General features: G+C 44.0%; 1 protein-coding gene across 1 annotated transcript in view; it reads left to right on the top strand.

Moving 5' to 3' along the window:
* cbfa2t3 (CBFA2/RUNX1 partner transcriptional co-repressor 3) overlaps positions 1-25,247 on the top strand; it is a 37,134-nt gene that overhangs the window by 11,183 nt on the left and 704 nt on the right. The window contains 10 exon segments of the mRNA XM_030720393.1: positions 12,755-12,910; positions 15,306-15,547; positions 15,900-15,989; positions 16,717-16,898; positions 19,281-19,458; positions 19,461-19,563; positions 20,302-20,387; positions 21,503-21,782; positions 22,273-22,341; positions 24,814-25,004. Coding sequence (XP_030576253.1) covers positions 12,755-12,910; positions 15,306-15,547; positions 15,900-15,989; positions 16,717-16,898; positions 19,281-19,458; positions 19,461-19,563; positions 20,302-20,387; positions 21,503-21,782; positions 22,273-22,341; positions 24,814-25,004 — 1,577 coding nt within the window.

The following is a 25,247-nucleotide window of genomic DNA, read 5'->3' as shown; positions in this document are numbered from 1 at the left end:
AAAGGTGAAACCGCAGTGCAGACACCCTGCCTCACCGCACATTATACCTCCATCACCACCAAGTGAGCATCTCTTCCTCTCTCCTCCCATTGCTGGCCGCCCAATCGCTCAGGCCAGCAGGGCCCACCGCCTGCTAAGGCAGATGTCCCCACTTCATCATTAAGTACCTCTCTTAAAAGGCTGGCCATTCATTATGACCTGTGCCTGCAGAGTGTTTATTCAGTTCCCATCTACTACAGGTCCATGGATGGGATGTCCTCTGTTTTACATACAGAAGGAAACATAACAGGATTTGAGCAATAAAACCAATTTTCCTCTGAAGAAATGGAATTAAGCAAAACCACAGGCCAGTGTACTTTACTTCCATTCATGTTGAGATGGCTTTTGTTATTATTCTATACTTCATTTCTGCTAAATCAGGCACATCATGATTGTTTTACCACTGAGGGATGAAAGGCACAATGTTACCTCAATGGTTTATCAGTGACTTACATATGAGGCATTCAACAGCAGAAATGGAGATGAAAGAAGTCTTCCTCCAGTTTTTTTTTTTTTTTTTTTTAAGTATCTCTAACAGTGTCTGTCTCATTACATGCAAATGAAAAGGCTCTGGCCTATACTTTGACTTGATGCTGCAGCATCTGGATGCACCTTATGTGTTTGTTGGATGAGTGTGTGGGCTTGTTGAGTGTGCTTTGTGTGTGTGTGCACGTTAATTATTGGGATCTAAATGCAGGCAGTGCAGGTGAAACTGGCTGTCTCCTAATTAATGAGTGGAGCAGATGGCCCTGGGTGGGCGGGAGCTGCAAGCACACAGCGAAGCCGGTCAAGTGGTCAGCACAACACAGACACCTGGGCCATCACAAACAAGACAAGTCAAGCGGCTGACACAAGCCAAAGATATAAAACCTGTGTTTGCATGTGTTTACATAACTTTCTCTGGGTATTCCTGTAAGTCAATAAACATACATACATATATTATACGCCTTTTATAAAAAAGATAATGCTTCATTTCTTCCTCTCTTTTCTGCAATGTTTAGTCTGTGATCTTAAAACACAAGCCGAGATTTTGATGGGTTCATGTGTGAATGATTTCCTCCATAAAAAGAGGATCTGTGGATACTATATGTAATTAATTAGGAAGCAAACCTAATGCCCCATTTTCATAACACTGTATTTTGTAATCAAACACTACAGCAGCAGAGTGTATGGCGAATACATGCAAAAGTCGAAGTAGTTCATATTTGTGTTGTTTGACCTGTGAAAATTTGTTTTACACACTCTCCAGATGGTCTGCTTATTTGTGATACCTCTCACCTCTCAAGTTGCCTCTCACTAGTTGCTCTGATTAGCTGATTGTAGGAAGCAACATACCCTTGGCTTTTAGACTGACAAGATTATCCTTCAATAGATAAAGAGAGAAAATATACCCTCTTCTTGTTACAGTAGCTCTAAAACTGCAAATTCTACAGAAGCCATAGTTGTTGGTTACAGTTGTTGCAGCCCTCAATGTATATTTGTGTGTATTCAAACTAACAGGGGGAGCTATACGGCACACATCTGTGATATAGAGAAATATACAGCTTAGTAGAGTTTTGTTCTCTGGCAGAACTGTTGCTCACAGCAGAAGAACAGTGTGCTTATTGCACAGTTAAAGTGAGTTTAATGAGAGCGATATGCAAATTTGTGCTTTTTGTGTAAATTTATGAGAGGAAATGATGAAGTGCAGCATTTCTATAGTTTCAGCGCTGTTTATCCTGATGCATACTGGGAAAAACCAGCGTGGTTCTGGCTGCCTGCTGCTCTGTCCTCCGTCTCGTGTGTGTGTGTGTGTGTGTTTTGGTCGGCTGTGCTCTGGTCTGTTCCACATGTGTTTGACATTACTGTGACAAGGCTGCCCAGCCTCTCTGGGGAGATGGAGAATGTCAGAGACTAGAGTCAAGAAGCGAGCAGCTTCCCAACATCTGATGGAATGAGAAACACACTCGCTGGATGGCTGGCCTGCTGACGCCACAGCGTGGGAGCAGAGCAGTGGGTGGAGGCCAAGTAAAACCCCAATTGTGTGTTTGAAATATCACTCTTTCGCTCCTTTCCTTTTGCATTCTCCTAAATGTGCACATATCCACTCATATTCTTAAGAGTCACAGTGCTCGCGCTTCCACGCACACATCCAGCATTTTCTAGCAATAATACTGTTTTCACTGGAACTATCAGGTGTCTTTTCTCCAGCTTTCCAATGCACAGCAGGTGAGATGCTCGAATTACTGTATCTGGAACATTCACGGGTGAAAACTTAGCCTTTATGGTTAAGCATTTCTGAAAATTATTTGTTGAATTGACTCTTCAAAAATTGCACCCTCAATTATGCAAGTCTAAAAGGAGGCACATTTGTAGCTCGCATAAACACTCAGTTGTGAATGCGGGTTCAAACAAATGTCACCACAGTATGTAGCTGAACTGCTGACAGCTACAGCCAAGAAGAAGAACCTTCCTCCTCCTCCCTTCCTTATCTTGTGCCTATTTCACCTCCCGCTACCCCACCACCACCACCACCTTTTTTATTTCCTCGCTTGGTCACTCACCTTTGACCTTTTTGTGACCCTCTTCTTTTCCTTGTCCCATTCCCACTGCTGCATCTTGTCACCTCCCACCCTTTCTACTTCATGGTAGGAAGTGTGCTCAGATCAGAGTCTGACACAGGATACAGCTGGGCTAATCTACAGTAGCACCGAGCTGTGTTTTAATCACGCCAAGCGAACAGGCCAGCAGAGAAAATGGGAAGTACAAATCGCCACCGCTACACGATATAATGAATCCCTCCCTTTCCTTCTGCCCCACATCGAGCCCTTTATCACAGGCGAGGGATAAACAAGCGCAAAGGAACACAGACTGAAGTTATTAAGGCCCCCACTCGAAAACGGTCCTCTCTGGACATCTGGGGAAGTGCTGCAACAGGGGGACCGTGCAGACAGAGATTGGGAAGGAAGGCATGTCTCTCCCATTTGCTCTCTCTCCCCTTACAGTATTTGTGAAATTAAAAATGTCGTTATCTCCTGGAAACAGATCCTGTGCCACACAGATGGTTCCGTCTCTCTTCAAATAGGAGGCTGAGCCACTGAGTGTGTTACCAGCTAGTTGTACAGACCTTAATCTCGACTTCAGCCTTCCTTCCTGTGCATGTCTCTCTCTTGCGCTACACACACACACACACACACACACACACACACACACACACACACACACACACACACACACACACACACACACATGCACAGACTTTGAGAAACTCTGCCCCTTCAGATAAAAGTGTTGCCCATGTAAAGGACTAATTTCACTTGGAAATTGATATTTCAACTTGTCAGAAAACAGAGATTTTTGAAGCGCAGAGAGAGGAAGGTTAGAGATTTCCCTGATATGTCAAAGAGTAGTGGTGACTTTGAGGAGCGGAGCATTTAAAGTCACATCAGTGGGATATAGGGGTCGTATTTGATGATATTTCAAGTATTACTTCTAGCAGAAATCATCCCATCTTCAAAATTTCTGACCACTATGTTATGGTATGATGGAGAAATCTGAAAGTACCTCTGCAGGAATAAATGTGATGTGAAAAACCATAAAGACATTTTGCAGGTTTGTGATATAGCGAGCTGAACCTCCTGATCACATTCTACAGAGTTCTGTAGTGTAAAGATTTTTTTTAATAGGTTTGAAGATGATTGTTGAGTCTGTGACAGAATTTCATCTTGTAAGAAAATGTTATGTGATAAATGAACTGATATCACCCGCTAACATTTTCACCCAGAATAACAAGTAAGGTCATATTGCTTTCTCACCAGAAACTGATTGATACCACAGGATCAGGATGAGTTGTACTCGGGATAATAGAGAATAGAGCATAAAGAGACATTCGAGTGGATCACTTTGTGATTATATGCGAGCTTGAGATTAGCCTTCTTGGATTTAGCCTTGTTTTTGCTTTAAGAACAGTAACTGATTAAGCATAGTTGTCTTAGATTGACATTGAATGCAGTTATATAGGCTACATAGATTTTTTTTCTGTTATCTCTGCCTTGAAAGATTGCATATATTTAATTTAAATTTACATAAATTTACACACTTCCTTTATAGTGGCAGTGTTTTCTGTCCACCTTCTTTGACCATCACGCAACAGCAGGTCATCTTAATTTGCCAATTAACTCACATAATCAGCATGTTATTGGCACAGCAGTCGCTCTCCTTCTTCAGCCACTCGCTCCGTTTGTGTGGCGGCGTCCTGTAGTCGGCCTGTGTCCCGGAGGGGTTGCTGGTATTTATTTCGGCAGCTCCCAACACGAGCTTGCTGTAGGCTAAATGGAGAAACTGTCAAAGCTTCTCTCTAACCTGTCACATGAATGTCTCCCCCTCCTCCTCCGCCACATTCTTGTTTCTTGCGTGTCTATGTGTGAAACCTATGGGGTCCTCCAGGATAATGCAGAACACCCTCCCCGTGCCTGGGTAATGTCAGGAGCTTTTGTTACTGTGCCCGCGGGGCAAATGAAGAGGTACGAGAGCGCTGGCAGGCTGGAGAATAGTTCAGGCTACAGACAGTTTTGTCAGCACTGACAGCTCCATAGTGACAGAGCAGACATTTAACACAGAATGAAATGAAATACAAGACATCAAGCAGGAGAATGACTAATCTGCTGTTTGTTTTCCTATCTTAGCTGTAAGTGACAGCTCAGTGTCAGGTTTTTAACAGCGCACAAAGCATAAGAGGGATAGACGTGGGAAGAAAAATAGGCAGCCATAGTTCACACATTCTGTTTAACACACACTCGTGCGAAGAGTCAGAGTTTACGGCAAGAGAAAGACAGAGATGCTGCATTTGCTGTGGTGTGTGCATGTTGCCAGGGTCAAATCTAAGTCTTTTGTGCTCCATAAATCAGCAGGCAGCAGCAGTGACGTAAGAACAAACAGAACTGCTCTCTGCTGCAGCTGGCTGGAAAGAGGGAGATATAGGAGAGAGGAATACAGAGAGCGAAAGACAGAACAGGACAGCAGCTGTCAGGCCTCCATCGCACACCTGTCACACAGGAAGTGAGCGCTGGCCACTGTTTCCTGGATACACCTCCTCAAACACTGCTCCTGGAAGAAATGGAAGGACGACATCTGCTGTGAGGGAAAGGCACAAAGGCAGCTTCTCTGATACAGTAAAACATGGATGAAGAGTAAATGCCAAATAGCAGGAGGAGAAAACTGATACAGAGTTTCTCACTGCTGTGCTGACTGTTCTCATATCAGCTGCTGTGTAGCCATATTTGCATGCGAATGTGTGTGTCCCGTTTGCACAGTTTAGAGGATGTTTGTGTTATCGCAGAGCTCTGTGACAGACAGGTCACTCTGTGGAGACTCCAGCCTTACTCTCCCACAAATACAATAAGCCCGCATGCCCGAAAGTTAACAGTGGGACATTCCCACGCTAGCCCTTCTCACCCACCCCTCCAGCCCCAACCCACCCCAGCCCTTCGCTCTCTCCCTCCTGTGACCAGCATGAACTAATCCAGATGCAGTGTAGCTACACACAGATGTTCGCATAACTCTTTGTACGAGGCACTGCTCCTTTCTTTCTCTACACCTCAGCTTTCCCCAAACTCACTCATCACCCAGTTCACAGTCTCAGCCTCCACACCCAACTGATCAGAACAGGAAGTGATATCACAGCGTTGTCAATAAGGCACTTGCAGCTATTTCTCTCCTGTTTCGCTTTTCCTCCTAGGCTCCAGAGTTGATTTGTTGTGGTTGCTGTTGGTAGAAAACCTCCTCTTTGTTTGTCAGGCTTGTCAGACTGGGTCCTCAGGAGGCCTCCTTGCCCTATTCCCAGGCTGCCCTTCATGCTGCCTGTATGCAATTAACAGAGTAATTAAAAGCCTGATGAGCTAATTGGTGCTGGGTGAGGCTGCAGGTGTTTGAATTGGGGAAGTGCACTCACTGTGAACATACTTTTTTCAAACACATTGCCATTGCCATTGAAATATTTGCATTTATAAAACTGATATTGGTCAGCGATTAAAGAAGTCAGTGCCAGACCCTCCAGATGATCAGTGAGGCAGCAATTCCTTTTGACCAAATGTGATTTCTCAGTATAGTTTATTTACTGATTCCTGCTGCCTAAACCAAAATCAGATGCCTAGGTGGATCTTGTCATGCTGTGTCAACTTGAAGAACTCTGAAAGTATCTTTGGTTCAGTTGTGCTCAATTTAAGTTTACACTTTCGCTTTGCTGTGATGCCAATCATGACTCCGTGCATGGCACAAAAAAAAAAAAAAAAGGATTTTACACCAATATATCAACTGTGTACTTAGTGATACGATATTAATTGTGTCACGTTTGAGGAAGCCCAATAACTGAGCTCATCAGAAAGAGGAAAGACAAAAGAAAGTCTTATCTGATGTTATTCCGGGGCTGCCTCGGGCTGAGCTCTCAGCTGGCAAAATTAGGTGCACGGCTGACAGGATGAGGAGGGGGGAGATGTAGATGAGTACAAATAACAGAGTTTTTATGCGCAGCAGAAGCTACATGTAATTTTTTTTTCTGCTCGTTTGTCTGCCTTCCTGCTTTTCTGTCCCATTCCTATATGCACATGCACAGTCACTTCCTCATCTCTGTGTCTCTGTCTTGTCTTCTACTTCCTCCCCCACATCTCTGCTCTCACCCCCACCCCCCCCCCCCCCCCCACCCCCCCCCCCACCCCACCCCACCCCTTCTATAACCCCATCCCCTCCCCTCCCCTCTCTGTGGCAGCTGTGCTGGTGATGGCTGTGTGCCCATGGTGCAAGCTGGCTGTGGGGTCCCAGGTGGCTCACATGACAGTTATTGATGTTCAGGTGTTCAGCTCCTCTCACACAGGGACCCTGGGAGCCAAACAAGCACACACACATGCAAACCCACACACACACTCACGCAGAAGCGCAAAACACAAGCGTGTGCTCTGGTGCTGTTCACATACCTCCACAGAATGCATACATGTACTTGCATAATTATGCATTAAAAACTGTGATTTACCCTATTGCTGCTGAGGAAGAGTAAGCAACACAATAACAAGCACAACTGAGAATTTGTGCCTGCAGCTTCTGGCATGCATGGTGAGCAATTTGAATTACAGATTTCAATGTGAAATAAATTCAGTAAGCTTTGTAAAAATGTATGTACTCCAGCTTTTATACATTTCTGATGGTCTTGTATTTGGGACTATTTTTTCGTGCGTGTGTATGTGCTGTAGGATAGCCAGTGTCGGTACCAGTGCCCAGTGCAGTCCTAACACACTCCAGATGTGTCTGGCTAGCCAGGGAGTTGTTCTTGGCACAGCTTACCTCGGCCGAATGTCACAAATACTTTCCTTTATTTAGGAATGGCTCTGAGTTAGTGGCTGGAGAGAAGGAAGGAGGTGAGGATGGACAGATGGTGGGGGAATGAAGAACAGGGCAAAGGGAGGACAGGTAGATACAAAAAAAAAAGAGAAAAGAAATGATTAGCAATGTAGAAGGACAGGATAAATGGGGGTGGGGCTAAGAGAAGAGATGCAAAAAGACAGAAGATTGAGAAGGAGGAGTAAGGGAAGTGGGAGCGAGGCAGAAACAGTCTAGCATCTGGATTTTATTAGCAGCCGTTGGGAAAATCTGAAAAGGAAGTTTTTTCTCTGCGAGCACGTCGGCAGCAGTGATATGCTGCACATAACCACTTCACTGCCGACGAGAGGAGCCAGGCCCTCCCAAAGGAGAACAGATGGTCGCTAGAACTTCAATACAATTACATCAACAGCTTTCACAGATATAAGCACTGTATGACAGCATCCCTGCAGCTTTGAGAGGCAGAAATACAGCTCCTCTAACCTTAGCACCTCTGGTCCTGGATAAATTATCTTTGATCCTTCCTCACCTTCTGCTTGCCCTAAAGTTATTCTTGCTCTTCTCTCTCCAGTTTAATCATTCAAAAGAAAATGTAGATGTGTTTGACTTAAAAAGCTAGAGAATTGTCAACGGTTTGCTTGTGGTAATCTGATCAAAGACAGCACGGCTGTTGTCAGTGCTTGAAGACAGCCAGTCACCCCATCCTCTCTTCCTTATTCCCCTGTTTGTTATTGGTCACCATGTTTATTATGCCATATGCCGCACATGTGAAATATCACAGCGATTCTTAAGTAACAAAGGGCAAAATGTCCATGTTTGTGTCCACAGCGTGAGCATACGCATTCTGAAAACTTAAGCACGTGTGAAACCATCTGTGTATCTGTGTGTGTGTGTGTGTGTGTGTGTGTGTGTGTGTGTGTGTGTGTGTGTGTGTGTGTGTGTGTGTGTGTGTGTGTGTGTGTGTGTGTGTTTTTGAGTGTGTTCTCGGGCAACTGTAATCTCAACCATAGGAGTGAGGACATTGCAATGAAGTGAAGGGAAAACATTTGGATTTACCTTCAATGGGCTGTTTCAGAGTTAAAGTTAGAATTTGGTTCAGATTAGGGTGAGCGCAAAGGGCCAGATAATACACTACTTAATGTGAGTCCTCATAAAGATAGATATACAAACGCGTTTGTGTGCGCACACACTGCACCGGCCTGCCTCCCACCCTGTCATTAGTGAGGGCTTTAAAGCCTCTGAACTCTAAATCAGCTCAAGATGAAGCGGAGTCTGGGATCTGTCTGCAGAAGCAGCCTCGGTGCCGAGTCACAAATATTTACGCACGCACGCACACACATTCCTATCTTACCTGTGACTCAGTGCACCCTGATAACAAGGCAAATGTCAAAGTGGAGAAGTAGGCACACAGACAGAAAACACCCTTGATTCGCTCCAGGTTTCAGGAAGATGACATTAATTTTGTGCTAATGATGTTCACAGTCCTTTTTATTTCAACGATATTTGTGCTGGTAACATAAGAATGGATTGTGCTGTAGCCCTTAGGCTTAGGTCCAGGGCGCAGGGCTGCAATCCCCAGTGTTTTGATATAAAGGCCTGGTGGGGGTCTGGGGGCCAGGGGCTTAGGCGCTGTTTGTGTGGACTCCACAGCAGTGTGATAGGGAACAGATGTGGAAAGCCAGGCGGCTGGGCAGCCAGCCAGAGCAGCTGGGAGAAATTAAAAACAACAGCATTCCTGGAGACTGGGGGAATTACAGTGGGAGGGAGGGAGCGAGAGACAGAGAGAGAATTTTAGGGCTATGTGGTCACTGACAAGAGTCTCTGCGGAGTATGAGAGACTGAATAGACAGGGGGATTTAAGGGGACTGTTCTGCAGCGGTTAGCTAAAGCTAATAAGTTGCAGCTGCATTTCCAGTGGAAGAACAAATGCCTAGATACACATACAGTAAACGCACAGACATGTAAAATGAGACCACACTGCACTACCAGCATCTGAATGACCCTCTAATATCTTATCATTACATGGTGGTCTTTATATCTCTATCTGTGCTTGTCTTAAGGAACTAACATGAAAACATGTGTCTCTAAATCTATAACGAGACCCTCAAATGACTTAGACAAACCACGGCGCTGTGCGTGTGCGCTCGTACAGTTTGTTATCTGGGGTTTTGTGTGTCTTGCAGTGAATTGTTTTTCATCTTGTTTCATCATGGCACAAGGGGAGCACAGAAGACAGAGAACATTTTTAGAACTCAGACTGAGGACTGTTTCTTTGGTGAGCAATCTTTTAGCCCCGATTACGTCAAACATACAGACATACAGCTGTTCAGAGAGTCTGAGAAACAGAGGCAAACAGCCACAGACAACAGCAGAGAGGTAGGTAATGATTGTATCATGCTGTCTTGTTTTCAGCACAATATTCTGAAATATTTTGGACAAAAAAACTGCAGATGTGCATGTGCACGAGTGCGTATGTTGGGTGGTGGTGGGGGATAGCATCTTACAGACAGAAGCAATGCCCCAACCTCAATCTTAACCACAGGTCCACTTTACCTGGCTTACGCAGCTCTCTTTTTATACTTCATAAATATTTTGTCCTTCAACACAAAGCACAATTGGAGCACAGATGGTCACAGATGGGAATCCAGACCTTGCAGACTTCCTAATGTATTAAAAGTAAAATCCAGAGCATGGTGTGTACGTGTTGCCCTGTCTCTGTAGCTGGTCAGATTAAACAGCTGTCTATAATCCCACGGTGGGAGCAGACAGACAGAATGGTCCCCTTATCCTCCTCTCCTCTCCATTTATTGTAAGCAGCTTCACACTTGTCGGTATACACTTCATACACTCTAAAAAAGAACTTGTACAGAGTGGGGCATAATAAATTTACTCAAAGAGGTGGTTTATGGAAATATATGGCTGCCTCTATACAGGAATTAGCCCACCAATTCAGCAGCATGTAGTGTGTTTTTACATGTTTAGCAGTGTATAGAAGAGAATGGCTGCATCTATTTATACCAACCAGCCTCATTTGCCTCTATCTACAACCTTGTGTGTTTATGTTTAGAGCATCTGGCATCGGGCAAACAGCAGAGTGCCCCTCGTGTTCTTGAGGATCAGTGTGTCAATGGCTCTCACACTGCACACTCCAGTGTGGCACTCTTTAAATACAGACACCAGCTGTTGAACGTTGCTACATGAGCTCTCGGAAATAGGCTAACACCAAGGACCGAGGCCAACTGAGGCAGGGGTTTTGTGTAGGAAAACATTTCACAGGAGTGAAATGAAAATGCATTGTCTTGCAGTGAATTAATATATTAGTTAATATCCTGCAGCTACATATATAAAACCCAGTGAGGGTTTAACAAATTTTGCTTCTAGAGCAGTGATGGTAGGGTTTCTGTTGTCTTTTTTTATTAGTAGAAGTGTTAGACATTATTACTAACTGGTTGTGTCTGGCTTGAGACGACATTTATTTATTAAAAAAATGCACTTTTATAATGAATGTTTGCTAATCAGTGTTTGTGAAAAATGATGCCCTTATAGCAGAGGCCTCTGCAACATCCTCAAAGCACACACACAATAATCAAACAGATTCACAAGAATAAACAGCATCCATATAAGAGAGACAGAGGAAAAACATCCAGACTCTCTTAAAAATTCAAATTTGCATGTTTTTAAATCAGGGGAAAGTTCATAAACCTAGACAGTTAATCACGTGCGTGATCATTTGTCCATTCTTGTGAAACTGGCAAAGTGATGTGTAATTTTTTTTTCCCTTTGTGTAAAGAAAATACTGTCTCAGCATGTTTTTGTAATGGCGTGTAGGCTCCTCTGTGTCTCTACTGTATTTTAGCAGCCAAGACAAGCAACAGATATGTATGAACATGCTGTTTAAACTGATTTCACCCATTACGTTATTTTCTGTAGAATCTTTAATGGTGGTAAAATTTAATTTCCCCAAAATCGTTACTGAAATTTGATCTTATATATACAAGGGGGAAAGTCCCTGAAGTACTTAAAAAAAAAAAAAACTGACTGTTATTGAGTTAAGGGAAACTTTATCAAGTTTACAAAATGCTGTCTGTGGTAAATAATTAATTGTCTCCTCTTCCAAATTTGGCAAAAATGTCAATCCCAGCTTCTGCGCCCTGTATCCATTTTCTCTGTTTTTCTTTTGGCAACTTTGGAGGAATACTTGCCATTTATCTTGTCAGAGATACTGACTGGCCTCACACAATCTATCCATAGGACTTTAACTTAGGGTTAGTCTGACTTACTGTGCTTGCATTAACATACAGGTAAAACCTATGATGCACACATGAACGAGACACCAGCTCTGATATTGGCAGCAGGAGTTGATGAAACCAGTAGTATTATTTAACCAGATCATAAACTGGGTGTTAATAGTGATTTTATTTGATTTTTTATTACATTGTGCACATTCACTACCCTGGTCTTCATTCCCCCACTATCTTCTTAGACTGAAAAAGTCATCACACTCTCAGCTCAAGTTTACATTGCAGAAGGATCCAGTTCCAGCAGCTGCACTGACAGTCAAACACACAGATGGAAAGACAACACTCCATACATAGATAGATAGATTGACTTAGTGTTTGCAGTTTTGTGCATGACAGTGTTTTTGTGAAAGTTGCACTGCATACAAATTACCAAGGCCCCCTGCTACTTATATACAGCATAGCGCATTGGTCCTCGCACATGCCTGTGGCCATCTCACATCAACCACGTGTTGTGTTTTCTTCTCATGTCCATCGCTGTACCATCCATTGCCTTCACACTAAAGAGCTTGGCCTTGCCTTGTTTGTCCTGGCAGGGTGTCTGGCAGAGGACAGTGAAGCCTCTGGTAGCAGGACAGAGCCCCGCTGAAAGCCAGGCCACAGTGATGGACAGCAGCAGATCCAGCTGCACTTGTCACTGGCTATCAAGCCGGCTGTCTGAACTAGGGAACGAGAAGGGACAGGCGGGGAGGAGTGTGTGGGTGTTGGAGGTTACAGTGGAGGGGGTCTGATTGGGATGTCACAGCTACATGGATTGTGTATGCATGAAGGAGAGAGCAAGAGGGAAGCGAAAGGGGGATCTCAGTCAGGAGCAGCTGAGCTAGTGAGCAGGTGTTGTACAGTATGTCTTCCAAGCCCATGAATTTCCAACAGGAAAGACAATAGAAGTTTGGATTCATTTCAACTCGCTGCATTGATTTGGTTTTGTTCTATATATGTAGGGTTTAAGAAAACAGCTAATAGCTCCCAGGTGAAGATGTCAGTGCTCTCTTCTTAAGCAGCGGCCTCCACTTTGAAAATACGGAGTTCCATCTTGACAACTGTGTCTGTCTTCTCCTTTTATATTGTAGGTAGCAGAGTGCAGAAGGTTGGAACAATGCCAGATTCACCTGCGGATGTGAAAACCCAGCCCAGGTCCACCCCACCCACCATGCCTCCTCCCCCCCCGGCTGTCAGCCAAGCAACCAATCGCAATGCTTCATTCACCCCTACCACTAGTAAATCAAGTAAGGATCCTTTTTATGTATTTTATCCTATTTCTAAGAATAATAACACCTTCATTTAGACCTTAACAACTTTAGACTCTGATTCATTTACCACGAGCGTCATCTGTAGTCCAAACTTTTTAAATTAAACTATTCATAACACACTGATTGCTTAGATGCTGTGAGACAGGTGTAAAAACGCACTGATTGGTGTGGTGCATCAGTGACTCTTGAATGGAATTGCTCTGAACCTTTATTTCATAGTAAACAGGACAAGGATAAAATTGTGTGAGCTGGTATCAAAGGCGTTGTAAACACCTCTCTACAAAGCTGAAATGAATAGCTGAGCATAGACTAGGTAGTTGGTATTGGGGTTAAAACTACTGTCTGTGTAGATTCTCAGTCATCCAGGTCATAGTAGTCTCTGGAGCTTGAAAAAGGCGACTGGACTTCTTTTTGTTTCTTGAAGACGTTTCACCTCTCATCCGAAAGGCTTCTTCAGTTCTCAACCAAATGGTGGAGAGACCCAGGTATTTAAACCCCTGGGGCGTAGTCCCCTGGAGGTGGGGACTACGTGTGGCAAAATGTATGTGGCAAACATACATTTGGTTGAGAACTGAAGAAGCCTTTCGGATGAGAGGTGAAACGTCTTCAAGAAACAAAAAGAAGTCCAGTCGCCTTTTTCAAGCTCCAGAGACGGTTAAAACTACTGCACACCAATCCATGGCCTAGCGGGTAATAAATATCACAGTGTGATCAGTGTGTCTGTGTTTTTGTTGAAATGTTGGTCCCTTTTTGACTTGAAAACTATTCCTTTTCCTAAATTTGCCCTGAAAATGAAATTTGGAGTTACAACTTTTACTGCAGCTGTATTCAGTAAGGAAAAAAAAAACATTTATGATGTTAAGACCTACTACATGTTGTCCAGGCTGTTTGCAAATGCATACATTTCTGCAATACCTCAGCAGCCATCTGCGATGGACTACACAGCCATTTGTTCTCCTTGGTCATCTGTCACTCTATACGCTTGTGTAAAGGAAGGAAAATTTCAAATATGTGTTTCTTCCCTGCTCTGATGAACAAATGTTGAAGTCACTTGTGTGTCAGGTGTGTGTCCCTGCAGGGGTCCGTGTGCGTGCGTCTTTTGGAGTGCGTAACGTCCTTGCTGGTGGGACAAGTGTCTTGGAGTGCGTGCGTGAGTGTGGCTATGGCATTGTGTATGCATGTGTGCCTGTGTTGTTTACCAGCTGGTCAGGCGGCAGTCGGTACAGGGTACATCGGCCGGGATGGCGTTTCAGTGTGTAGAGCACTTTCTTCCCTATATAGCAATGACAGACTATGTTGTTTCACCTGTTGTGGCGGGTGGTCAGGAGCGTAGCTCTCTCCTTGCACCTCTCCCTCTCTCTCTAAAACCAGAACACAAGTGCAGCCTATTAGAATCACATGAGTTAGTCCATATGTGTTCAAGCGCTCGACCCGTGGATTAGAGCAACAAGCGTGCCTGAGAGGAACCACAGCAACTAGACCAGTACAGTCAACAGTAGCTCACTGTAGAGCCCTACAAAATACACACTGAAAAGATTACACAGCTGCATCAGTAATAAAATGACATTTTGGATGCTGTGCTCACTGTGAGTGCTGTCATATGCTGTTATGATGATGTTTTAGGTACATACTTTAAATAGAAAGAGAGAAAACAATGTCACGTTTTGTCATCATCAGGTATTCCAGCAAACATACAGCGTTCATGCACAGAGACATATATGTTTATTTATATATGGCGAGTGACAGGACCAACTGAAGAAGAGAATTTCGGGGGAGAGGTCAAATGTGTTTGTGTTTTTATCTGTTTGTTTTGCCTGCATTAAGACGAATATGCAACTGATTATAAATGTGTATGAATGCTGTGCCTATTCTGAACCTCAAAGCTGCAAATGTACTTTCAGCTGGTGGACATGTGCAGGCCCAGATTTAGCTACACACCTGCTACTGGAATAAAAGTAACACAGGCCATAGGACTATTTTTGGGACCTCTTTAACAAGTTCCTCTTATAGTTGTGTCCTAGTGAGTGAGTGAGTGAGGAGCAGGGTGGACTAGACTGATACAGAGGGAGATGGATAGGTTGGGGTGGGAGTCAAATGGTACCACTTGTGAAACAGCTGAAGTTACTCCAAGCACACACAGCAGCTAGCAGCAAATTGCATCACTACAGTTGTCATGTACTGGAGACGTGGTATCAAATTTAAATCTGTTGCTCGCTTTATTTAATTCATCTCAGCCAAACACTCCTCTGTCATCAGGATTTAAAGGCTTCTGTTCTTGTCATGCCCCTAGATCTGTCAGATGCCCCTAAGGCCCCTCCGAAACTACTGACCCAATTCACGCTGCCTCCTCCTTCTGTCTGTTTATCTGCAGTGCTGAATGGGAGCAGCCACTCTCCTACATCGCTAAACGGTGCTCCGTCCACTCCTAACGGCTTCAGCAACGGGCCGGCCATGTCCTCAACAGCCTCGCTGTCCAACCAACAGCTCCCGCCAGCCTGTGGTGCCCGGCAGCTCTGCAAGCTGAAGCGCTTTCTCACCACGCTGCAGCAGTTTGGCAACGACATATCGCCTGAGATTGGAGAAAGAGTGCGCAGCCTTGTGCTGGGACTGGTGGTAAGTTGTGCTTATACTTATGTAAAATTCCTCTGATTACGCTTTTCAATAATGCTACAATATACCTGCACATAGTAATTCCTTTATCTTTTTATTGTTCTTTATGGCAACATAACATTTAATTGTGTAGCAGAATTCATTTTGTGTAAATATCTGAGCCCAGATTAAGCTCTTCTGCACGACTTATCATGTTACTTACACACATAATATATTTACACAGATAAAGACATGTTGTGGAGATGATAAAGAAACTGCATCAGTTGGAATGCTTTCAGCTCTATAATAAAGTGTTAAAGAAAGTCTTTTTTCTTATGTTCTCTCTTTGCTGCAAACTTCTTGTTGTCTTGGATAGAATTCCACTCTCACCATTGAAGAGTTTCACTCTAAACTTCACGAGGCCACCAACTTCCCTCTGAGGCCATTTGTCATTCCTTTCTTAAAGGTAAATGTCTGTTTGTAGACTTCATATGAAACAAATCAGGCCTGATGTCTTCAGTTGAAATGCACAAAGTTTACTTCTCTATGCGGTCAGTGCTTTAGTGTGTGAGGAAACGTGCTCCTTTCCTCGTGCTGGAAACAGAAAGGATTCAAAGAGAAGTGACAAGGGAAATCTATATGTATATACTGTCTGCGTGCGCTGGCCATCATACTGTATATAAACAGTGGTAAGATGTGCATGGTAACTTCTGGGGAAAAGGGTGTGTGTGAGATTGTGTGTGTGTGAGTGTCAGACCTCCTGGCGTGTGATGATCCTCCACATCTGGGACATTGCAGCAATAGCTGTGTTATATCAACCAGACAGGTCTGAGAGAGCTATTTGACAGCATTGTTACACACACATTCACACGTAACACACACAGATAAAAGACACACAACAGCACACCCCAGAGAAAGAGAGTGAGATGCACGCTAGAGGAATGTGTCAGGGGACCTGCCTTATCTCATCCTGTCTCTTCATCTATCACTTTCTTTTTTCTCATCCTAATCTGGCATTATTTCACTCTCACCCCATCTATCTGTGAGACCACTGTAAGTTTCTCAGCTCTTTTCCTGTCCACTCAACAATCTATGTTCATACCAGTTCAATAAATCTACAGTATGGCCTTCCTGCAACAACTTAATTCATTCCTAATCAGTGATACCTGTCTTCCCTCTTTTTACCACTGAAGGCAAACCTGCCCCTGCTGCAGAGAGAACTGCTTCACTGTGCCAGGTTGGCCAAGCAGACCCCAGCTCAGTATTTGGCCCAACACGAGCAGCTACTCCTGGACGCAAACGCCAGCTCACCCCTCGACTCCTCCGAGATAATGCTGGAGATGAATGAGCATGGCAAGAGAAGGACCCCTGACAGGTAACATCTCTCTGTTAAAAACAAGGAAAGCACAGACTTCAGAAGTGAACATGCATTGGCAGTCTTGCACAGACTGTTATAAATGAATTATTTTAGGGTATTTCAGAATGCCAAGCGACAAGGGGAGGCTATAAATCCTCTGTGCGGGAGGCGGAAGTCTGGACAGCCCTGATGCCAGACTGCCTCTGCCAGCTGTCTGGGAGGGAGGAGAGAGATAAATGCAGCATAGGAAAGGGAAAAGAGAGACTGAGAGGCAAAAGAAAAAGAGATCCAAGGAAGAGAGCAGGGACCAAAGTACAGTACATGTCCTGAACATTATCTAAAGATAGACAGAAAGTCTAACAGAGCTACAGATTGCTATTGTCCCACATTACTCCCTGGCACTCTGATTTATTCACTCAGCTAAGAGGATAACACAAGAGAGAATTAACTGACGTTTCCCTTTTTCATTTCTTGCTTCTTCTCTTACTGGCGCTGCCCTTCTTTTCTGATGACTTCTTCACCCCGCTCTCTCACCCTCCCTCTTACATTGCCTGACCTGCGGGCTCCCAGCCGCTGTCCATATGTCAGGGATGTGTCCAGATGGTGATGTGCTGGCCACAATACTGAGCACATCCTAGGCAGGGTGTGGGGAGGTGTGTGATGGTTATGGTTTTGAATGGGACTAGAGGTTGGAGCTGGACATGCAATCCCACTGTAATCCCCACACATCCTCCTCACAACCACTGGCTTATACGCAGCAGGCAGGACTCAGAGGAAGGGAGGTGGGGGTGTACAGCTGGGCCAAGGCCTACGTCATGCCAGCTGTACCTCTGATTTGTTAGATACTACAACCAGGGATGTGTACGATTATAGCTGACGTGCACAATAATATAGAAACGGATAACCGAGAACGAGTACACACACCCGTAAACACACACCATCATCGTCAGTGTTGCATTCATTCGCCTTTGATCCCCAGGATAATAAAGAGTGATTTCCATCTGAATGCCTGGCTATTGCTATCCAGCTAAACAGATTAATATCAACACTCCCATTTAAACTGTCCAGATGGCTTGAAAACACAGCCTCTCGCACACACATGCTTAAAATACACAGACAAAAATGAGTGTCACTAAACATCTGCCAAACACACAGCATTCAGCCCATATTGCCCCTTAAGCCCAAGAGCAGGGTGGGAGAAATACTTGCAATCTAAGAGTAGGCTGAAGGATATTCAGATTAAGAGCTTGAGACGCAGGGTGTACGCTTGGACTTGGTTTTGTTTGATGCATATGGTGTACAGCTGTGCAAAAGCTTTGGAGAGGCGCGGAGTTACTGCCATTGAACAACAAGCACCTCTCAGCAGGGATACATAAGATGTGTGCATGAGTATGTATGTGCGCTGGCATACACCATATGGGAGTTGTTGAACTTTAAGAAGAGACACATTTGTGTTCCTTACTGGAGCCTCCTCAGACCGGTATAATTTGCAATGCTAGATGCTGTGGTGTGTAACCAAGCCTTTGAGTCTTCATTGAAAAATAATCCATCGGATTCTGCTGTTACTATATGTTATTTTACAGTATGCCAAATACAAAGATACATTAGGAGATAGACAAGAGATAGGAATCATAAAATAAATCAGATCTACACATTTACAGCTGCCCCACCCCCACCCCCCCCACTCCTCGATCAAATTTAAAGAAGATTCTGGCTTTACTTTGTCATGCCCTCCTGAACTCTGACATAATACATTGGCATTGTATATTCATGCCTGCCAAGCCATCCCACAGTTTCCATATTAGTCACTGTGGTTTGGCAGGGCCACGGATGGACTAGCAAGAGAAACATGAAGTAATCTGTATAAAGGTTAATTCTTTTCTTGCACACATAAATGCAGTGCAGAAGCTCGGTTTTTAAAAAGTGAGATGAGAAAGGAGTGATGCAGATGTTTATTTCTTTATGGAAGTAAATTTTTGTAAATTTGTGCAATATGAAAGTTAGATAATTTGGGAACTTAGTACTGTATATATATTTACACATTACATTTCTGATGTTTGTAAATAAATACAGCAAAACCTGAAAATAAAATTAAACAGTAATGCACATGAGATGAAGAGATAAAGAATTCTGTGTATTTTTAAAGTTTTATGACACTTGCAATAACACTGGAATGTTAAAGTTTTGCTAAGGTTTGTATTTTCCCACACTTTACAGAGGATACTTTTGCAATTATTTTTTAAAGCACTGATGAGAAATGACATCCAAAAAAAAAAAAAGAGAGACAAAATTATTTGTGTGTATGCAGCTAAATCAGCCTTCCCAGCCCATCTGGGCTCAGAAACACTGAATTACTCAGTGAAACACTGAATTAATCCGCAACCCTGTCCTCCTCCACAGGACCAAAGACAGCTCAGAGAGAGATGGGTTGCACCCGGAGCACCTGGCTAAGAGGCCCTGCACCATCAGCCCCAGCCAACGCTTCAGCCCCAGCACAGGTCTTCCTGCTCACCCTCCTCCAAATGGACTCCCCACGCACCCTCCCAATGGCATCCCCCACCCGCCCATCCCCAAGTGGGACCCCAGCACTATCGTTTAGAAGACATGGCCCTGGCACACCAATACAGAGATGCTTACAGACATAATGACCACCGTGAAGCCCGAGACAGGCACCGGCAGACAGGTAGAACAGCTGCAAAGCATTCATTTGCTTAGATAAGTCAGTAATTCCAACAGTCATACTGCACACAGTTTCACGGTCAAGACTGAGTGAGCTTCAGTATATATAAATGGGGTGTATGTTGAGAACAAAGGCCAGCTGTCAGTCCAGCGTGATAATCCTTGTGGCACTGTGTCTATATAAAGACCACAGCCATACATGCCCATGTGGTCAACTGTAGCAACCATATATGCCTTCCTTCTGCCTGCCCAAATAGAAAGACACAATTTGTAGCCAAACAATCTCACTGATTAGATATGTTAGATATATTAGATAGTGTGTCACTTTTTATTTGATTGAAAAAAAAAAACAGTCATGCAAATGGAAAACAATGTACAGTGGAGTTAATGCTGCAGGGTGTTTCAGTCACTTCAAGCTCCTCATGTGTGATTTAGTTCATGCAAAATTTGGATCATTCAGTGCAAATTCTCATCTTTACATGCTTTACATTAAAATGCATGCACCAAAAATTGCACTGAAAATATAATAAATTAAAAACAAGAAAATAAAATTAGCACACTCGACTAATGAACAAAGGCACCAACTACAGACATACTGTACATAATTAGTAAGCCTTAAGAAATTAGACCAGGATTTTATTTCATTATGTTGTCACAGTTATTAAAAAAATCTGAACACTTGATGATGTGGGAAGTTGACATGACAATAATGTGGCACATTATTGTTATGTTTTTGTTACAGCAGTGCACGGAGCTCGCCAAGAGGAGGTGATCGACCACCGTCTTACAGATCGAGAGTGGGCAGAGGAATGGAAGCACCTCGATAATGTATGTATCAGCATGGCAGCTGTGCTTAATGACAACCACCTCTTTGCTTCATTCATGTAAAAAAGAAAAAAGAGCTAAGAGGTCAGCAGGTGATTAAAGTTACATTTAGTGCTAAAGATGGCATGCAGATGACAAGGACAGGAGATGTTGACAGACAGAACGGCCTCCGTCCCAGCTGAGTTAGCAGTTGACAGACAGCTGACCTTACGAAGTCTGTGTCAGTGTGGTGAATTAACAACAGACACACACCTATCTGGATTCCTAGCACTCAGCTCCATGAAAAGCCATGTAGGCTAGAAACGTACACACACAGTGCAGGTGTGAGAGAGAGAGAGAGAAAGAGAGAGAGAGAGAGAAATAGGGCCCCAGATGGAGCTCAGGACCCAGCAGAGAGCAGCTCCAGCTGGGGAGAGCAGCTGAGACAAGAGCTGCAGTCATGGAGAGAACCGGCCAGGCCTGGACCCCTGCCAAATTAGAAACACTTCACTGAAATAAATATAGCTAACTCAGAGGGGAGGGAGGTGGTGGAGAGGCAGAGCAAAGAAGTCAGACAGAGAGACGGAAAGATGAATGGGAATAATGATATAGATTGAATGTCAACCATGCTAAACCCATTTAGCAGACCTTTCTATGTCTGGAAAGACAGGGCACTTTGGAAAACAGTTATACTGGTTACAATAGAGGGAGAGAGGAAGAAAGGAAATCTGTTGAGCTGGCAAGGAACAGAGCAGAAGGGTGGAAGGAATTGGTTCAACGTTGTCATCAGCAGCCCAGCTGTTACATTATCATTGCTGTTGTGCTCTCAGACATTGAAATTCACCGACAAGCACAGAATCCATGAACAGATCAGTAGAGACATGAACAGCCGCTGCACGCAAGCACACATGTCTGGTTTTGAGACAAGAAAAGTGGCTCCAAAAGTGGCTCTTAACTTTTGAAGAGTTCTTGTTCTCAGGACCTATTACATTTTTTTTAATGGTTTTTAAAAATCTGGTCCATTTCAAAACCTTTCCTTTGAAAGCTTAACCTCCTTCTCATTAGTTTTTTTTTTCAAAGTTCTTCCTCTTGTTCATTAATCACTTTGAGTAAATATCCTGAATCCTTTACATTTGCAGCTCCTGAACTGCATCATGGACATGGTAGAGAAGACAAGGCGCTCCTTGACGGTGCTGCGCCGCTGCCAGGAGGCCGACCGGGAGGAGATGAATCACTGGATTCGGCGCTACAGTGACGTGGAGGAGATGAAAAAAGGTGGGAGCAACGGACAGCACTGCCTTCCTCCTCCTCCTCTTCCTCCTCCTCACCACAACTCCTCCTCCAACACAGCTAGCAGCAGCGAATCACTGCCCATAGGAACTTCCTCGGCTGCTGAAAGGCAGACAGGCAGACAGACAGGTAGACAAACACACGCAGGGTATGTTTGGCAAAACAAAACACTCACAGCAAGGTAGGGCTTACTTAAAATGCTGAAAATGCCTTAATGTATCAATTTAGATGCAACGAGTCTGTCAGATGATGATATTTACAGCAGATTTACAAATTTTAGCTCACACTGGGAGGCACAAGAAAATCTACTCGCAACATCCTGGATCTTTAACCAGCTGATTGCACCCTTATGTCGACAGCATGCTCATTCATAATTAAGATTTGTATTCACTTCTAGCTCCCATATTCCAGTTCCTTCCCAGAAATGGTTGAAAAAGTCTGTGGCAGCCTATTTACTGCACTGATGTTGCCACAAACATAATTTTTATTAATTCCAAAAATAGAACTGGAAACTATAGGGTAGTCATGGATGGATGTGTGTTCAAGCAGATCAACAGTTTGTGTGTGCATTCAACACTGAGTGTGTGTGTGTGTGTGTGTGTGTGTGTGTGTATTTCAGAGATCCATCGAGACTTTTTACACAGGCCTCCCTCAGGATACCTGCCAGAAGAAATCTGGAGGAAAGCTGGTAAGAATCAGGCATCCTTTTCTTTCTATTGTCTTAATGATTGACCTCACGCAGACTAACAAAGCACACACACAACCATCATCATCATTCTTCATGGCCCTCACCCTGGCTGCACACAGACAGAGCAGAGGCCTTACAGCTGTAGGTCCATCAGGCCAGAGGATAGGAGGTCCTCTGTGTCATTAGTTTAAATGCCCTCCATCTGTCACCACTATGAAAGGCCACTGCAGTTAAAGCTGCAGTGAAAATGCAGTCAGTGGGCCTCTTACAGGCCGCGGCAGCGCAGCACAAGGTGGAGTTTAACTGGTCTCCATCATCCTGGGAAGAACTCAAGTTTTTATCCCACTTTTATCACTCACATTTCATACACAAAAACGAATTGCTGAGATATAGAGACAAAAAATATAAATCTTCACCATTATTTTTGGCTAATTTTGTAGCCAAAGGGAAGCAGGTGGGAGTGTTGCATCGCATGGGACCTGCATGTTAGGTAGAGCCCATCCCGGGAGTAGTCTGGTTCAGCCCTTGTTCCACCTCAGTCCCAGCACCATTATGCTGCACTCATACTCCAATACCCTGCGGAGGAAAAGATGCTGCTGCTGTCGGCAAAATACTGTGCTGCATTTTCACCAGCAGGAAAAGGCTCTTTTAATTGCAGTTGTTTTTCATACAGGTACTACAAGCATCCCGCTCTCCCCAGCACTAAAGCACCTCCAAAACAAGCAGGGTGAGTAACATATCTCACTCCCAGCATCTCACCTCTAATGTTTGTGTGTGTGTGTGTGTGTGTGGTGTGTGTGTGTGTGTGTGTGTGTGTGTGTGTGTGTGCGCGCGCGTTTGTGCGTGTATATGTGCCAGCTCTATCTCAGCAGCCAGGTAGTCTGCCTGATGTAGCTGCGGCAACTCTTGCTTTTTAATTAAAACCAGACACGTATTCTCTGGTCTGGTTCAGGTTGAGAGACTGCAGTGCTTTTGAAAAATAAGATCTGAAGTGTGAAAAAGCAGACAGAAATAACACATCTCAGGGACTTGCCAAATCCCCGCGGAATTAAAACGTTAATATTGCTGCCCCCGTGTTTTCCATTAAGTGCTAATTGCCCCAGCATCTGCTATGCAGTCTCCTTGATAAGAATTAATTAAATTTGCAAACTAATCTTAGTGGTGCATGCATTAGGCCAGATAATTGAGAAGCTTGGAATAATGCAGATAGTGTTTGCAAGGGAGAGAAGAAAGAAATGGAGAAAAAGGAGGGGTATGAGGGGAAAGGAGTATAAATAAAATGAAGGTAGTGAGGGAATGTGGGAAAGCATAGAGAAGTGCGTCTTAAGTGTAACTATATGTGTACAGCATTGACAGAATACAAACTTTTTAGCATACGAGCGCTGAATTCACACAAGCTCACGTAGAGCTCCACGCACACACTGCTGTGTGCATACACACAGTGGCAGAGTGTGGATAAGGCTCCCACTCGCTGCCTATCTTTTTGCACAGTAGTTTGAAACAACTGGAGTGGAGCGGTGAGGAAAAGTGACAGTTATTTATGAGTTTCCCTTCAAACAAACACTGACTGGAAGAAACGGGGAGCAGTGGAGAGAACGGCATCGTCTAACCCACCTAGCAATCCACTTTAACGTGTCATTCGTGCCTTTATGGGTGTGCACGTGTATCTATAATTGGCTCATGTGGGTTATCTGGAGACATATTACTCAAGTTCTAAAAATGTTGCCACCATTGATGGTACAAAACAAGTTAGAGGAATTCATATCTCGTCATCACACCATACCACATTAGCATTTGAATACTAAATAGCATGTTTTTGGCAACCTATTTCTGAAGCAGATAAAGTCCTGCGGGAAAACATGTTGTGCGCTGTGAGGCCAGTAATAAAAGACCACAAAATGTAATCACTTTGGCTTCTTACTGAGAAGGAACTACAGGAAGTTTCTATTTTAGACTGCCATCTGGAAAGGAGTCTACCCACCTGCCTGTTATAAAAACAAAGCCTCCTTACTCATACAGTGGACGTGTGCTGGAAAAACAAAAGAGCATGTGATGAAGTCTACATTGTAGGAAGTCCTCCAGTGGAGACGTGTCTGTCGACTGCTGGGGAAATTATTCACCCTTTACTGTAAACTCTGTCAGTTTCTGGTAAAACTGTTCTCATGACAAGATGACAATTCGTTCAGGGGGCTTGATGAACAGCCAAGTTGGTGACATCTGCTGTTGTCAGCACTGAAATTTATTGTGACCAGACATGTTTGAATAAATTATTGAAGTCTGGCTGCTTTTTCACTTTTCTGGCATGAAGTTTTAAATCTTGGATGATGTACATCTGTTTGCCGCGATACAACAAGATGGCAGCTTAAAGAGCCTTAATAAAGGATGACAGACAGAGCAGGCTGGATGAAATGATGGCCATAAGCACTAACACCTCTCTCTCTCTTCCTCTTTCTGTCTTTCTTTCTCTCTCAGAGGAGGCAGTGAATGAGGTGAAGCGACAGGCGATGTCGGAGCTGCAGAAAGCAGTGTCAGACGCTGAGAGGAAAGCTCATGAGATGATTTCTGCTGAGCGCTCTAAAATGGAGAGGGCACTGGCTGAAGCCAAGAGGCAAGCCTCTGAGGATGCGCTAACAGTCATCAACCAGCAGGAAGACTCCAGTGAAGTGAGTATCACAGACCCCCCATCAACATACTGCCTCATCCTCCTCTCACTGGATCTTTAATTTCTCACTCGCTCATCGGCTTCTTTTCCCTTTGATCCATCCATTACTCTTTGCTCTATTCCCCTTATCTTATATTGTGTAATCCACGCAGCTGGCTTCTCTTGGTCTGGTGCAGCAGCATGTTGTCATCATCACTGCAGAAGCAGTCCAGTTGTCTGTGTAAATAAAAGCAGACAGACCCAG

This window comes from Archocentrus centrarchus, chromosome 3, assembly GCF_007364275.1.
Source record: "Archocentrus centrarchus isolate MPI-CPG fArcCen1 chromosome 3, fArcCen1, whole genome shotgun sequence".
Classification (NCBI taxonomy): Eukaryota; Metazoa; Chordata; class Actinopteri; order Cichliformes; family Cichlidae; genus Archocentrus; species Archocentrus centrarchus.
The sequence above is the reverse complement of the archived record's forward strand: the minus strand, read 5'-3'. Positions and strand labels throughout refer to the sequence as shown.